At 40.5% G+C, this 13,940-nt stretch overlaps 1 protein-coding gene across 2 annotated transcripts in view; it reads left to right on the top strand.

The window, feature by feature from the left end:
* fgd (faciogenital dysplasia) overlaps positions 1 to 13,940 on the top strand; it is a 52,259-nt gene extending 38,319 nt beyond the window's left edge. For both annotated transcript variants that reach the window (XM_010756779.3, XM_019271348.2), the window contains exons 6-19: positions 1,865 to 2,001; positions 3,539 to 3,695; positions 3,867 to 4,005; positions 4,707 to 4,765; positions 5,287 to 5,433; positions 5,524 to 5,616; positions 5,732 to 5,811; positions 6,691 to 6,721; positions 7,485 to 7,589; positions 8,076 to 8,129; positions 9,848 to 9,949; positions 10,139 to 10,252; positions 11,187 to 11,327; positions 12,314 to 13,940. In XM_010756779.3, the coding sequence (XP_010755081.1) occupies positions 1,865 to 2,001; positions 3,539 to 3,695; positions 3,867 to 4,005; positions 4,707 to 4,765; positions 5,287 to 5,433; positions 5,524 to 5,616; positions 5,732 to 5,811; positions 6,691 to 6,721; positions 7,485 to 7,589; positions 8,076 to 8,129; positions 9,848 to 9,949; positions 10,139 to 10,252; positions 11,187 to 11,327; positions 12,314 to 12,559 (1,605 nt within the window). In that variant the 3' untranslated portion in view covers positions 12,560 to 13,940. The remainder of the gene's footprint in view (positions 1 to 1,864; positions 2,002 to 3,538; positions 3,696 to 3,866; positions 4,006 to 4,706; positions 4,766 to 5,286; positions 5,434 to 5,523; positions 5,617 to 5,731; positions 5,812 to 6,690; positions 6,722 to 7,484; positions 7,590 to 8,075; positions 8,130 to 9,847; positions 9,950 to 10,138; positions 10,253 to 11,186; positions 11,328 to 12,313) is intronic.

Raw genomic sequence — 13,940 nt, 5'->3', positions numbered from 1 at the left:
ATTTATACATGTGCAGCATAAATACAGCTTTGTCACCACAAACTTGAGTATTAAGACAACACGTATTAGTGGGTATGTCTTGTCCTCCCAGTGCTCATGCTCTTTAGCCACTTGTATCTAAATCCTGTGAATTAAGGATGTGTGTTTTCTGACTCTTAGCTGGGTTTGTTATTAGAAAGCTCCTAAAAAAAAGTATTTATTCTGCACAATACATAAATAATAACACTATAAACAGGACACACATTCTATAGTAAAGTTTTAAGCAGCACTTCATCTGGTTCTCTCATATTTCTATCCATATTTATGAAGCATATTAGATAAAGTTGTAGCCTTCAAGGCAATTTTCTCTCATTGGTTGAGAGTCAAGGTGTTTGGAGCCGTTTAGCTCAAGCCTCTGATTTACATTTTTATTTTCTCGATTAATCTATTAGTCATTTGGTCAATAACATAAAAAAAAATACTTGATTGATAAAAATTGCTACCTGTTACTTTTCTGTCGATTTACTAATTGACTAATCGTTTCAGCTCTAAGTCCAATATTCTTGTGTAAAAGCTCATCATGCTTTAGACCCTGATCATCATCAACATCTTCTTTACAGTCACAAGTCATTGCCTGCTCTCTGTTGTTCCATCATTTTTGTAAATAGGTTATTGTATTTTTTCTGCCTCTGTGTGTGTTCACTCATGTCTGTGATGAGAACTGGCTCCCGGTGGTTCAGTCTTCTTCCTCTTTGTCAAGCTCGTGTGGTAGAGGAGATGCACGGCTGCCCTATCACAGAAAAGCTATGGTTTGTTTGCTACTAAAGGCAGCAAACTCTCACAGTTAACTTCCTGTTTTTGTTTCACCACTTTCACACGAAACCGGCTTCCATGGAAACAGTAGTACCAGTCTGTTACGGTGAACAGCAGCACCTGGTACTGGTGAAAAGTGATGAAACTGATGGATAAAGCAATTTTATCACAGAAATGATGGAGCATGGTTATGTTTGATTTCAAAGATAAACCTTTATTCCACGTTAAAACTTGTGATTGTCCTGAAATGATTAGTCATTAAATCAATAATCCATGGACAGAAAATGTAATAACTAAAAACTTGATCATCAGTAAATCATTTTGTGATATTGTATTGCATTTCCATAAAGCTGCGAGAAGAAAAAAAATGAATCAGCAGAGGCTGAGGTGTCCTGACCTTTTAGTTCCTGCTATCCGTCAAGCTCAGAAACCACTTTCAATAGAGCCTCCCTGCCCTGCCATGTCTTCTAGACTCCATGCCTCCAGTTTATAACACAGGCTTTGAGTTATAGATTTGTCTCTGAGCTGAGATAACCCCAATGACATCACTATGACATCATCAGGGTTATTTTCTCAGAATCGCAAAACTTATCCACATCTACAAAGGGCATAGTACAACTGTTTTCACATGCTGAGACGAGCTAACCATGACTGTTACTGTCATTTATCTGGTTTTAGCTGGTTTCAGCTTTTAAATGGTTGGTCAAACAAAACAAGCTATTGGAAAATGTCACAATGGCCTTCGTAACGTGTCAGTTACAAATGTCAACGTTTTTCCATCTAAACTCTCAACTTAAACTCAAACCAAAGTGAGGTATGCATAAAGTTTAGATTTTGTAGTTTATTCACTTAATGGCACATGATCAGTTAAGTTTTAGTTGAGTCATATCTAGCTGTTGGTCACACTTAGGAAGCCAAAGCAGGAGAAAATGAATATGTTTGCGTGGATAAACAACAACATTTTTGTTTACATTCCTGCTCCATGAATAGGAGCCAGATTTGGTGGTGTTTGGGATAAAGTTGGATGAGTTTTTGTATACATATGTTGTGTTTTTTTTTTTAATCCCTGTAGGTATTTTGCACTAAGCTCACAGAGGCTGGAATCCCTCAGGACGTCATTACAGGGATCTTCTCCAACATCTCCTCTATCTACTGCTTCCACGACAAGTTCCTGCTCCCTGAGCTCAAGACACGCATTACTGGAGAATGGTAAGGAATAAACACTGAACACTCGGCTTTCCAAAAGCATCAGCATGATGTCATTGTAGAGGAGGTTTGGCTCTGTAGTGGTCAGTTAATCCGTTGGTCTTGGCTGTAAAACTCAGACAGCTGGGAGGTATTGGAGGGCATTATCGGCAGGTTTTCAGAGAGTTTAGGTTGCTAGGTTATGTGGTTTTTGTTTGTCAAAGTTGCAGAATGAAGGCAGTTTCTGTCCTTTTTTCACAGTCAGCAGTAAATTTACCTCCAGCTTGTGTTATTGTGCCAACCTCAGCCACCCTTGGTAGATAATGACTCCTCTAGAGGGCTGTGTTTGGGGAAATCATCTGTCACATAATGGCTCCCGACACATTATTTTCTCTAACTCATTAAAATGTCTTAGGTCAGATTGAAAGACTTAAAAACCTGGCACACACACACACACACACACACACACACACACACACACACACAAGACATCCACACAAGTTCATAAGAAAGATATAATCTGTGCAGTCGCTCAATTTTTTTTTTTTTGAGATTAGTGTCAGTTATGATGAGCTTTCATTTGTGTCTTACTTCTGAAGAATTGTCTCATATCTCATATAATAATATAACCTTTGTTGATCTCGAAATGTTAATCTGTGTGTGTGAAATGTCAGGAGAATAGATGTAATTGAATCAGCTCAATCAAACCTTTAATTACCAACCTCACTTCACTAAGTCGGAAACTGTGCGGAGATCTATTCTCCCCGCAGGTTTTGAGGACGGTGTACCGTGTAATATTTGCATCTATGCAAATTGCCTAACACAACTTATTGTTCCGGTTGATTCAGCTATCAGGAAAAGCTTGGAAGATGTAATTAACCTTTCTGTAATGCAAAATAAAAACACTGACCAGCGGAACTTCTGTTTAAAGTGTTTAAATGGAAGATACAGTAAATGTCAATACTTTTAAAATACAATTACATTTGGGACTAGATAAGTGAATCAGTGTGAAAGCTACTTGAAAACAAGAAGATCCTACAATAAAAAGACAAAATTGTACTGAGTATTTGTCAGCTCCAAAACAAAATACTTTATAAGACATAAGAAAGGATTGTAAAAGAGCTGACTGTCTCATCCATACAGCATACAGCTATCATGTTTTCCCCCACTCAAGATAATCCTGTATTGACCCAACAGAGAGGAAATACAGGTGTTACAGCAACCAAAAGAGAGATAAATACAGTTAAGTAAAACAAATACTGAAGTATATTCAATAATAAGAAGAATAGATTAAATAGAAATAGAAATACATAAAAAACAATTAATGTCAAATTACAGGCAATCACAGTATACATAGAGTATCCACAACTAGTGTTGAACTCTCAGCCATAAATCCGCAATGTTCAGCCAAGATTTTGCTGTCCTGCATCAAATAGACCCATCGTAGTATATAAAAACTGAAGTCCTTGAAAAAGTAGCGCTTACTCTTAGATGTTTTGTCCTTAGAATGTTTTGTGAGTTCACCGTTGCATAAATAATTCGTTTGTTGTGTTCCCTGTAGGGACATCAACCCTCGTATCGGAGACATCCTCCAGAAACTTGCTCCGTTCATGAAGATGTATGGGGAATATGTGAAGAACTTTGACCGAGCCATGGACTTGGTCAACACCTGGACACAGCGGTCTTCTCAGTTCAAGAGTGTCGTCCAGAATATACAAGTAGGTGTCTCGTGCTTGTACGTGTTGCCTAAGACCTCCACTGTTTGTCTGTTAGGTAGTGCTATATTTAAGTTTTGGAAGCAGATTCTTTTTTTAACACATTAAGAGGATTGCAGTGGACGCCTGTCCTCGCTGAACTTTACATTTCAAAAGCTGTGTTTGTGTCATCAGAAACAGGATGTATGTGGAAACCTGACGTTGCAGCACCACATGCTAGAGCCGGTTCAAAGGATTCCTCGCTACGAGCTGTTGCTCAAAGACTACCTGAAAAAGCTGCCTGACGACGCTCTGGACCGAAAAGATGCCGAGAGTGAGACATTAAAACCACACTGTTGTTTGTTTTAAGCAATAAGAGTGACGCATGTTAGATGACTTAATTTCACCCTGATGTTTCAAATAGGTCTCTATGTAGTTCATCCATTGCCTGGCAGAGACAGATGACACACTTAACATCAGTGCGTCACACCTTTATGCACAAATAACACATTTTACTTGATCTGATGTCCTCCCCGCCTCCCCTATTTCCATTTACCTAAGCATTAACTTCACTTCACTGTGTTGTTTGGAGTCTCCACTCCATTTGAGAAGCAGTTCATCACAGTTGTTTTGGCCTCATTTCCTCCGGCTGCGTGTCTTTTCTGTTTATGTAGGCCATGATTAAGATGGCTGACACAGGTGCTCCCTGACATTAGTGCAAGGCTCTTTACGGGCTAAAAGCCAGCCTAATGCATACAGTGTGTTTGATGTTAGGACAGTTTTTTTATATGTATAATGTAGCTAGTGTCACATCCTTGACACTTCTTATTTTCCAGTGAGCCACATACTTGATTTAAAGCAGTTGAACTCTGATAATCTCAAGGCCTGTTTTATTCAAACATGATCTTATCATTGTGAATTTTATGCTTAACATGCTTATATTTGTGTGTGTGTGTGGGTGTGTGTGTGTGTGTGTGTGTGTGTGTGTGTGTGTGTGTGTGTGTGTGTGTGTGTGTGTGTGAACGCTTGTTACAGAGGCACTGGAGCTAATTTCAACTGCAGCTAACCATTCCAATGCAGCAATCAGGAAAATGGTAAGACCTTACTTCACTCTTTTGTTTTGTTTTGTTGTCATCTCCAAGCTCCTTTCAACACCCTTCCGCCATCTCATTGAGCTTTATAAAAAACAGATAATCTATTACACAAGATTTGCTGATGCTGTGCTGTCAGTCAGCAACATTGCTGCAAGTGTTTGTCTGAGGGAGTGAACATGTTGAATAAGTACAGACAGGAAGTTGCTGTTTCCTGCCTCGAGTTTCACAGCTAGAGGAAGCCTGACTTTTTAACACTCATCCTCTTCATCTCTTTCCTCTGTCTGGCCATGTTACACGTATATCCCACAACCTTCAAACAAATTAAGCAGACAAATGTATTTAGGAATCAATAATGAAATATAATACCTGCTCTCTGTCTTACTGGAAAACCTATGAATGAATGAGAGGCTTCGCTGATAACAAAATAACCCCCTCTGGTGGAGTTTGGCTTAAAGCTCCATCTGTCTTCTCACTCTCAAATGTCCTCTTGTCCTCATCCTCCTGTCGCCTTGTGTTTCCAGGAGAAGATGCACAAGCTGCTGGAGGTTTACGAGAGGCTTGGAGGAGAAGAGGACATAGTTAACCCAGCCAATGAACTCATCAAAGAAGGACATATCAAGAAGATGTCAGCCAAAAATGGAACAGCACAAGACCGATACCTCTACTTGGTGAGAGGGCTGAAGTGTTAAATAATAAAAATATCATGTTATATATTTGCTTATGTGATCATGTGATGTTTTTTTCTGTCTCTGGTCTAGTTCAACAATATGGTGCTATACTGCGTGCCTAAACTCAGACTGATGGGACAGAAGTTCAGTGTCAGAGAGAGGATTGACATCGCTGGCATGGAGGTGCAGTCCTGTTTCTCATTTTGTTAGATATCCAGTGTTTTCTCCTCTAGCCTTTTATTTGTTTATTTATTATTTATTCTTGTGTGTGCAAATGTGCTCTATTTTCTGACCTCAGGTGCAGGAGAATGTGAAGCAGAACCTTCCTCACACGTTTGCCATCATCGGCAAGCAGCGTTCACTGGAGCTGCAAGCCAGGTAGAGACATGAATCAACCTCCAAAAAAAAAAAAAAAGGAAAAACTACCCTGAAATGAAATATGAAAATGTGCTGCAGTGTTTAAAATACCCATGCAACCTACACCCAAGTGTTGAATATTAGAATAATATAATAATATAAATTGTGACACGTTTAGAGGAGGATTTCATTATAAAAATGTAATTTCAAAATCCTCTTTTTCGAAAGTCTGTTTTTCAAGATGTTTTTCCCACTGACTCCTTTAACTCACGTAACATTTTATTTTATGATGTGACTCTTATTTCATAATGTCACGTTTCATAACCACTGACACTATGAAGAACATAACATGTCACCTTCAGCCCCCTGCTGCCTAGCAACGAGCTAGCCAGCTAGCTCCTGTTAGCTACAGAAGCTAATGTGTTTTTGTTGTTGTTGTCTTTGTCTCTGAGAAGCAGATTCAAAATGTAAAGCACTGCGGAAAAGACAATGAATTAACCAGTAAACTGCTGCTTTTAATGCTGGTCCTTTTTTTAATTTTTAGTAATAACCTAAGCTTGATAACCACCTTAGCTAGTTAGCTCCTGTTAGCTCCAACTTACTTTTACAAAGATACACATAATAGCTACTGAACTAAGCTTGTTTGTGAACTTCAGCTATGATTTTATCTCATAAAATTAGTATTTATTTGTTTGTTTGTCATTAGCTACTGTTTAATAACAGTAGATACTCTTCCTGGGGTCTCCATTTGTATTTTTAATCATACTTGTACAACAGAAAATACATAAAAACACATCCACACATTCATACAATATGACTCAATACGTACACAATACATACAATGTGGATTGATTATCTAATAGCACTTGATTCAATATATTTCTTTTATTTGCTTTACAGGACAGCCGAGGAGAAAGAAGACTGGATTCAGGCAAGGATCACACACATGCTCACATACAGTAGTATTGCACCCACGCACATATGTGCACACAGTCTGTGTCTCTCATGCAGCATTCAGGGTCTGCGCCTTCGGTAGTTTTGCTTTATTGCACAAAGGAATTATTAAAGATTTCCTCCCCACACTCATTCATTGTGTTTGGGAATTATATTCTCTAATGAAGCCCCTCATTATTGCTCATTTAGCCCATTACAGCAGAGTAAAGCTGATTAAAACATTTTGCAGGCTGGAAAAGGGGGTGGGCAGAGGAGGGTTTCAGAGGTTTTATGTGTGTTTTTTAGTCTGCATGAGAGAGTGCAGTGGAGCTTCTTCGCATTACTGACACTTGAGTCTGTCGCAGTAAGACAATGAAGCTTTGGAGCTGTGATATCATAGATTTTGTCATTTATTTTGTGCGTGGTCAAGCCGGACAGCACGCCACAGATAATGTCTTTGTTTCCTTCAGGCAGGGAAAGGAAAAGTAGCCTTCTACCTCCCTTCATCTTCTTTTATTCTAGTTGCTTTAATCATTTTAAGCTAAGCCCCTGTATGATACATAATATAAGACTAGGTCCTTCTACATCATGCTGTGATTCTGCAATTTCATCTCCTGACAAGTACAAAAAGAATAAGTGCATTAAAATGTCAACGTGTCTGGTCAATAATCCATCTCTTCTTTTTGTTTTTCCACCACTTTCCACTCTGATCTTTCCATTCCTCCTCCTCTTCCATGCTCCAAATGTTTTCTAACTCTCAGGTGATCCTGTCCACAATCGAACGACACAAACAAAACAGTGAAACGTTCAACAAAGCTTTCAACAGCTCCTTCTCCCGGGAAGATGACCACGTCCCAGAGTCACCGGTCAGTCTCACTCTCCCTCAATCAGTCATCAGTTCATCAGTCAATCAGTCAGTCAATCAATCAGCGCTGTCACCCTGTGCGATGAATCACGGCGGCCTAGTGGGACACCAAACGAGTTCGTCATAGTCTGGTCTTTGTCAGCTCAAACAGCACGCCATCTATGGATGTGCTTAGTATCATACACACAAAACACACACATAAAGAAGCTCTTTCTTTTCTTTCCTTGACGGTTGCACACGTAGCGTCTGTGAGTCTCTTCTCCCAGAACGCTCTCATGACCTAATAGGGAAAGCCCAAGTCAAAGTGTATACAAAACTCTTATGGATCTGTTTTTGACCCACTTTGGGCCGGTTGGAGCTGGACACTGGCCAAATGTAACTTGACACAGAGACTGGCTCACAAGGCCCAGACTGACACCTAGTGGTAGAGATATCTGGTTGCAGGCAGAAGATGTTGGTGCTCACTATGTGTTTTACTTCTTCTTAGGGTCCCTGGTGCAACACATCCATTGACTCAGATGGTGAACGATTGCATGAAAGGGTAAGATACAATTTTTTTATAAATATATATACACACACATAGAAATGGCTGTTTTTGTCACCTGGCATGCGGATGATAAGCAGAAAGATTACTGAATTACATGGTTTGTTATTAGATTATAAATTAGGGCAGAAATTAGCTGTGGGCTCCTCTTGGTTTTCTAAAGCAGGTGTCACCTTAAACCTCTATGATTTAGCTTTATAGTGTACTTCAATTGTGCACCCAGTCACACATTATCAAACGGATTTGCAATTAATCATATTTACCATTAACAAATTGCCACATGTTGAACCTAAAGCCTTCAGGTTCCCTGAGGGACTGAAACTCAGGGCTTTTGGTACTCCAAATTTGCCCTTGAGGCTTGTATGGTTTATTTAATGAATATCTGTGAATATATCTGTTGAAAATCTGATTTGAAAATACAATTTGCAATGCATGTACTCTTTTTGTAACTTACATCTAGTGCATAATCAACAGCTCATTTGCATTTTTTTTTTTCCATTTTCTACTTATTTTCCTGAAAGCTGCGAAAAGACTGCATTAAATGTGATTACGGAGTGTGTGCATGCAGAGGATGTATATAAGAGTTGAGTTACTCCAAAAAAAAAAGACAATGGTGCAGTGTCGAGCTTTGGTTTTACTTTAAAAAACATCATCTGGAGCAGGCAAAAGGTGCCATACTTGCTAGCTGATTGTTCATTTGCATAAGCCTGATGATAATAAACCTTGAAACCTTCGAACAGGTCCAAAAGAGATTAATGTTTGAATGTAAAGTTAGACAGGGCTTTTTCTGGCAGTTAAGTCCATAAACAAATAAGGTTGATAAGGTCTAAGTTGTGCTGCCTTAATAGGTGCAAGAAAATTAACAAGGGCAGTGAAGGCGATGTCGGTCAATCATAGTCTGTAGACGTCTACACAGTCCTAATGGCTAAAATTTGTCATTCATTTATTTGTGGAACCAAGCAAGATACATTTGTTTCCGGTCAGCCCAGAAGTTAATAACAGTTAAATGTTTGTTAAAATAAATAATTCACAACTTTGTGGACTGCTCTTGTTAGCCTGCTGGCCATGCTAGTGCCTGTAGTTCATGTTTATGACCCAGCTCACAGTATTTCCTGTCCCCCGTACTTTCGGCCACACTGTGAAAGTAAATTTCACCACAAGAATTTCGATCAAACTGTACCATGAGAAGAGGCCTAATCTAACTAATCATTTAAAACATTGTGAGTCTATATGGGTTTTAATTTAAAAGTGGAAGCTTGAAATTGCAAGAATGCAGAAAATTAGACTGATAAATGAGCTTGAATGATTTGGCAGCTTATCCTGTAAAGGTCAGGCTGTGTCCATGATTGTTTAGTCGACAATGCACAGTACAAATGGATCAATCTGTTTCTCTCGTATAAGAAAGGAAAAACGTTTTTGTTTTGTCCTTGTTGACCAAGCTGCTGCTGCTCTCGTGTAATCTGTGTAAAAAGAATTTCACTCTACGTCTCACAATACATTTCTAATCACAATCTGACAGCCTGCACTGCTGTGGACTTCTTTTCGAGAGAAGGATAGTGTGTCTGTCTGTCTTTGTTAATAGAAGGAAGAAATGGAAGACTGCATGAAGCAAGACAAGCCGTCAGACATTCCTTTTGGTTCAATTGTGCTGAAACTGAACAGTCTGAAGACCTTGACACATAACTCCTGTGTTTTTGTTTTTTTATATTTTCCAGAAGAGTTCCAGGAAAAAGGAGAAAGAGAAGCAAACGTGTAAAGGCTGCAACGAGAGCTTTAACTTCACCAAGCGCAAACACCACTGCAAGACCTGCGGAGCGGTAAGCACAGATGGAACGAGAGAAATCTGGGCACTGTTTGATAGGATTTAGAAATGAGGGGATGGAGACAGAAGTCAAGGGAACAAGTGGAAAATTTCTTTCGGACAATTAACTGTTAAGAACGGAGCAGCCTCTCACACACAGTCTCCCTCTTTCTCCTTCTCTCTCTCTCTATCTGTCCTTCTGCAGGCCATCTGTGCAAAGTGTTCAAAGACCTTGGACAACAAAACAAGCCGAGTGTGCCCGGAGTGTTTCCTAGACAATCTGGGCGTTAGTGAACAGAAAAGAAAAGCTGTGCCTGAGGTGAGACACACACTTGGACAGACAAACAAAAACAAGAACACACACACACACACACACACACACACAGAGAAAAAATTAGCAGAATGTGCATAATAGCTTATTTTTCTGCCTTGATTCATGCCAGTCCAAAGAGATCCAAGTCTCCCAGTATACCAACAGTCAATGTCAACCTGGGGTTTAGCAGCCAGACTGCACTGCTGGCAAGAAGAAGGAAGACTACAGTCACTGTGTTGTCTGAAATCACTGCAGACACACAATATACACGTGTGTATTCATGTACTTACACAGATTCACATTGAAAGATCAACTAATCCATCTTCGATGACTCATATTATAATCAGATCTTAGCTTAAGGAGTAGCAGCCATCTCAGCTGACTCAACAGTCTGCCTGCTTCAGGTGTTTGTGCTCGTCTGGGACTTTCACGTGGATGAATGAACGGTCTACTCTGGTTATGCTAAAAGAAAGCAGACAAGCATTATTCATATCTGTTGTCGTTGAAATCCTCCTGAGATTCTCACAGTTCATTCAGACTGCAGCTCCTCTGCAGTGAAATAATAGTCACCACATGGGGGAGCTGTAGGCCATACAAGGGTTAGAAAAGGGGCAGCAGGAGCTTGAACACCTGTCCACGTGCAAATCTCACTGTGTCCTACATTGTTGTTACATAAGGGTGAACAGTGTAAGATCTGCTCTGTAAGTTGTTCATCAAATCCCCCAAATGTGATGCATATGGAATTAAAAGCTAATACAAATCAATTAATCAATAATAATATTGATTTTTACAGGGTTACAAAGTGATTTACATGGGAAAAATGAAAATGAAGTCCAATATTCAGACCATTGGTCTGCCAGATAGCCCTACAGTGAAGGTTTTCACATATTACCGTGATTGACCTCTTTATATAATTTTCTATATTATCGTGTCTTTTCAGAGACAGACATCTCTGTCCGGAGAGAACTGTCTGCTATGTGGTCACCTTCAAGTGCAGGATAAAGGGAAGAGCTGGACCAAGATGTGGGTGGCTGTGACCAAGACTGAGCCATTTGTGCTATACTTGCAGAGCAGTGGACAGGTAAGAATTTTACACACACACACACACACACACACACACACACACACACACTGGAGATGCTGTCAGTTACACAATACACTCATCAGGGATTATAAATGTTAAGTGCTCCATCCTTTATTTCTTTTACACTTCTCACAGTTATCATCACTTGCAGTGCATAGATTCTCTCACGCGTGGTTTCCCTGTTAACTTGGGAATTGTAATAAATAAAGGGCAGTAGACATTGCACAGGCAGACATTGTGCCTCTGGCCTTAATATACAGAACGTCCTGCCTGAAGCAGGATATTGGTACAGCAGAGCGCCTGTGCCCCGCAGTGAGTATGTGTAAATCAGATCTATCCAATCCTGCCTGTGCCAGCCCGTCTGTACACTGTCTGTGCTCTGTAGATTTGGGCCAGGAGGATTTGGTTGTCCTGAATCTGAGCTCAGGTATAGCTGCTGTTGCTGCTGCTGTCATTGACGCCGCTCCACTGTGTGACTAGGTTTTAGTTTGCACTGACCAGACGAAGCAAGTCTTTGGATTTACAACAGATCCTTGAAATCTCGGCTCAGTGTGTAGCAACAAATCTGCTCCGAACATCCCAATGAGACACATATAACATGTAGTTGTAGTACATGATAAAAATTAAAAGATTCCCAAAGCAATCATGTTTGGAAAGCTTTTTTGCTAGAGATTGTGATCATTCAAAGCGGATGCCCAGAAGGGATGTCAGCCTGTTAAAGCCACTGGTTTCATTTCCAAGACTAATATCCCAATCCCACTGCAGAAAGCTGCCATTCCAAAGATTAGGATTAATGGGAGTTGGATGAGCATTTCCTGATTATACAGAAAGAAAGAGGGGGAAGGGAGAGGGTTTACTATACATGTGGTGGAATATATTCTCCTGCAACTGGAGAGACAAGCTGTCACTTACTGTACTGACAGTTCAAAAGAGATTCTACCACATTTCTTCTACTCACGGCTCATTTTTGCTAATTTCTGCAGGACTCCAAGGGGGCACGGGTGGTGCCGCTCCCTGGGTTCGAGGTGAGTGTGGTATCGCCACCGGCGGGCGAGAAGTCGGAGGTCAAACAGGCGCTGCGGCTCAGTCACACCCAGCAAACTTTGCTCTTAAGTGCCCAAGATGCTGAACTTCAGGCCAAGTGGGTGGAAGTCCTCTCCAAAGCTGCGCGCGGAGAAACGCCCATGGACGCATCAACGAGCGTGACTGAACACAGGAAGAGCCAGTAGTGGGCACGTTGGAGCCACACAGGACTCGCCCCCCCCTCCACCTTCCCTTCCTCTCCTGTGTATAGAGCACACATTACTTGAATTCACTTTACCTTGGCACTTTTTGTTTTGTTTCTTTCCCTTTTGAAAGGACCACTCAATCCTTCCTATGCCACTTCAATCTTATCCTCATGACCACATGGCTTCTTCTTCTCCTTCTTCTCTCCATCTTTCTGTCTCTCTCGGACACACACACAAAAATAAGAAGGACTATGCTATCAAGCCACCAACGCCACTGTATGTATGTGTGGTTAGGATATTTTATTTCTCTCAGTGTTCTTAACAGCCAGAGAGGATTAAATGTTTTATTTGTAATATAGCTGAAGAAGGTTTCTGTATGATTTGTTGTTTTGTTTTTTTTTAAAAAGATGAACTTTCTTGTACATTATGAGACTGTGTTGTGAAGCATTAAATCTTATGTGTCTCTCCATTTGTGCGAAAGTATGTATGTGTGTGTTTTGAGTGTGAGTCCCCCCCCCCTTCCTGTGTTTATTAAGTATTGAATGTTAGTGTAAGAAACCTGCGCCACCTCTCTGTTCTCTTCACTCCTGCTGGGGAAACAGTGGCAGTTCAGTGGGTATTGTACAGTATGTATACTATAGTGCGATGTAAGGAAACAAAGAAAAAAAAGACATTTTAACTTAAAAAGACACAGATATGTGTGTACGCTTGTGGCTGGCCACCTGATGCTCCCACTGTTAGACCCTCTCCTCATATTTCTCTCTGCTATATTGGTAATAACTCCCTACGATCATTGTCCGTGGACTCTGAGACCTCTCATCCGAGTCTCATCCACCACATTTCCTTTCTCGTCCAGATGAGAGCACCCAGCCAGAATGGGATCACGTGGCCTGAACTCTGACCCTTTGCTGCAGGTTCAGTCCCTCAATATCTCCACTTGTATACATACTTAATAGATCCTCTCCATATAGTTCTCTCTCCTGGCATACAGACCTGCTTTTCTCCCTTTGGTAATGTGATGGAAACCAAGTACTGTACTGTAAAACTGTTTATTCTGCCTTGCCCCCTCCTCCCCCTCATGTCCTGCTCCTTTCAGCACCAGCCTTTAAGCAAATGTAGCAAAAAAAAAAACGACAAAAAAAAACAACTCATTGGATCTGTTTGTGCATGTAAACTCACTCATATTTATGTACCGTGCTATGAAATCTTAGGCCCTGTCCCTCTTTTTATGCTCCAGAATTCATTCTTGTCGTACTGTAAGTGAAGCAGAGTCAGCATTGAGTGTTTTTAAACATGGACTGTGCACAGTGGAAAAGCAGTCAAGCATATCATCAATAAACGAGACGTTGTGATTCATTCAGTACCACGCTGTCCAACAAGA

The sequence above is a fragment of the Larimichthys crocea genome, unplaced genomic scaffold (assembly GCF_000972845.2).
Source record: "Larimichthys crocea isolate SSNF unplaced genomic scaffold, L_crocea_2.0 scaffold97, whole genome shotgun sequence".
NCBI lineage: Eukaryota > Metazoa > Chordata > Actinopteri > Sciaenidae > Larimichthys > Larimichthys crocea.
The sequence above is the reverse complement of the archived record's forward strand: the minus strand, read 5'-3'. Positions and strand labels throughout refer to the sequence as shown.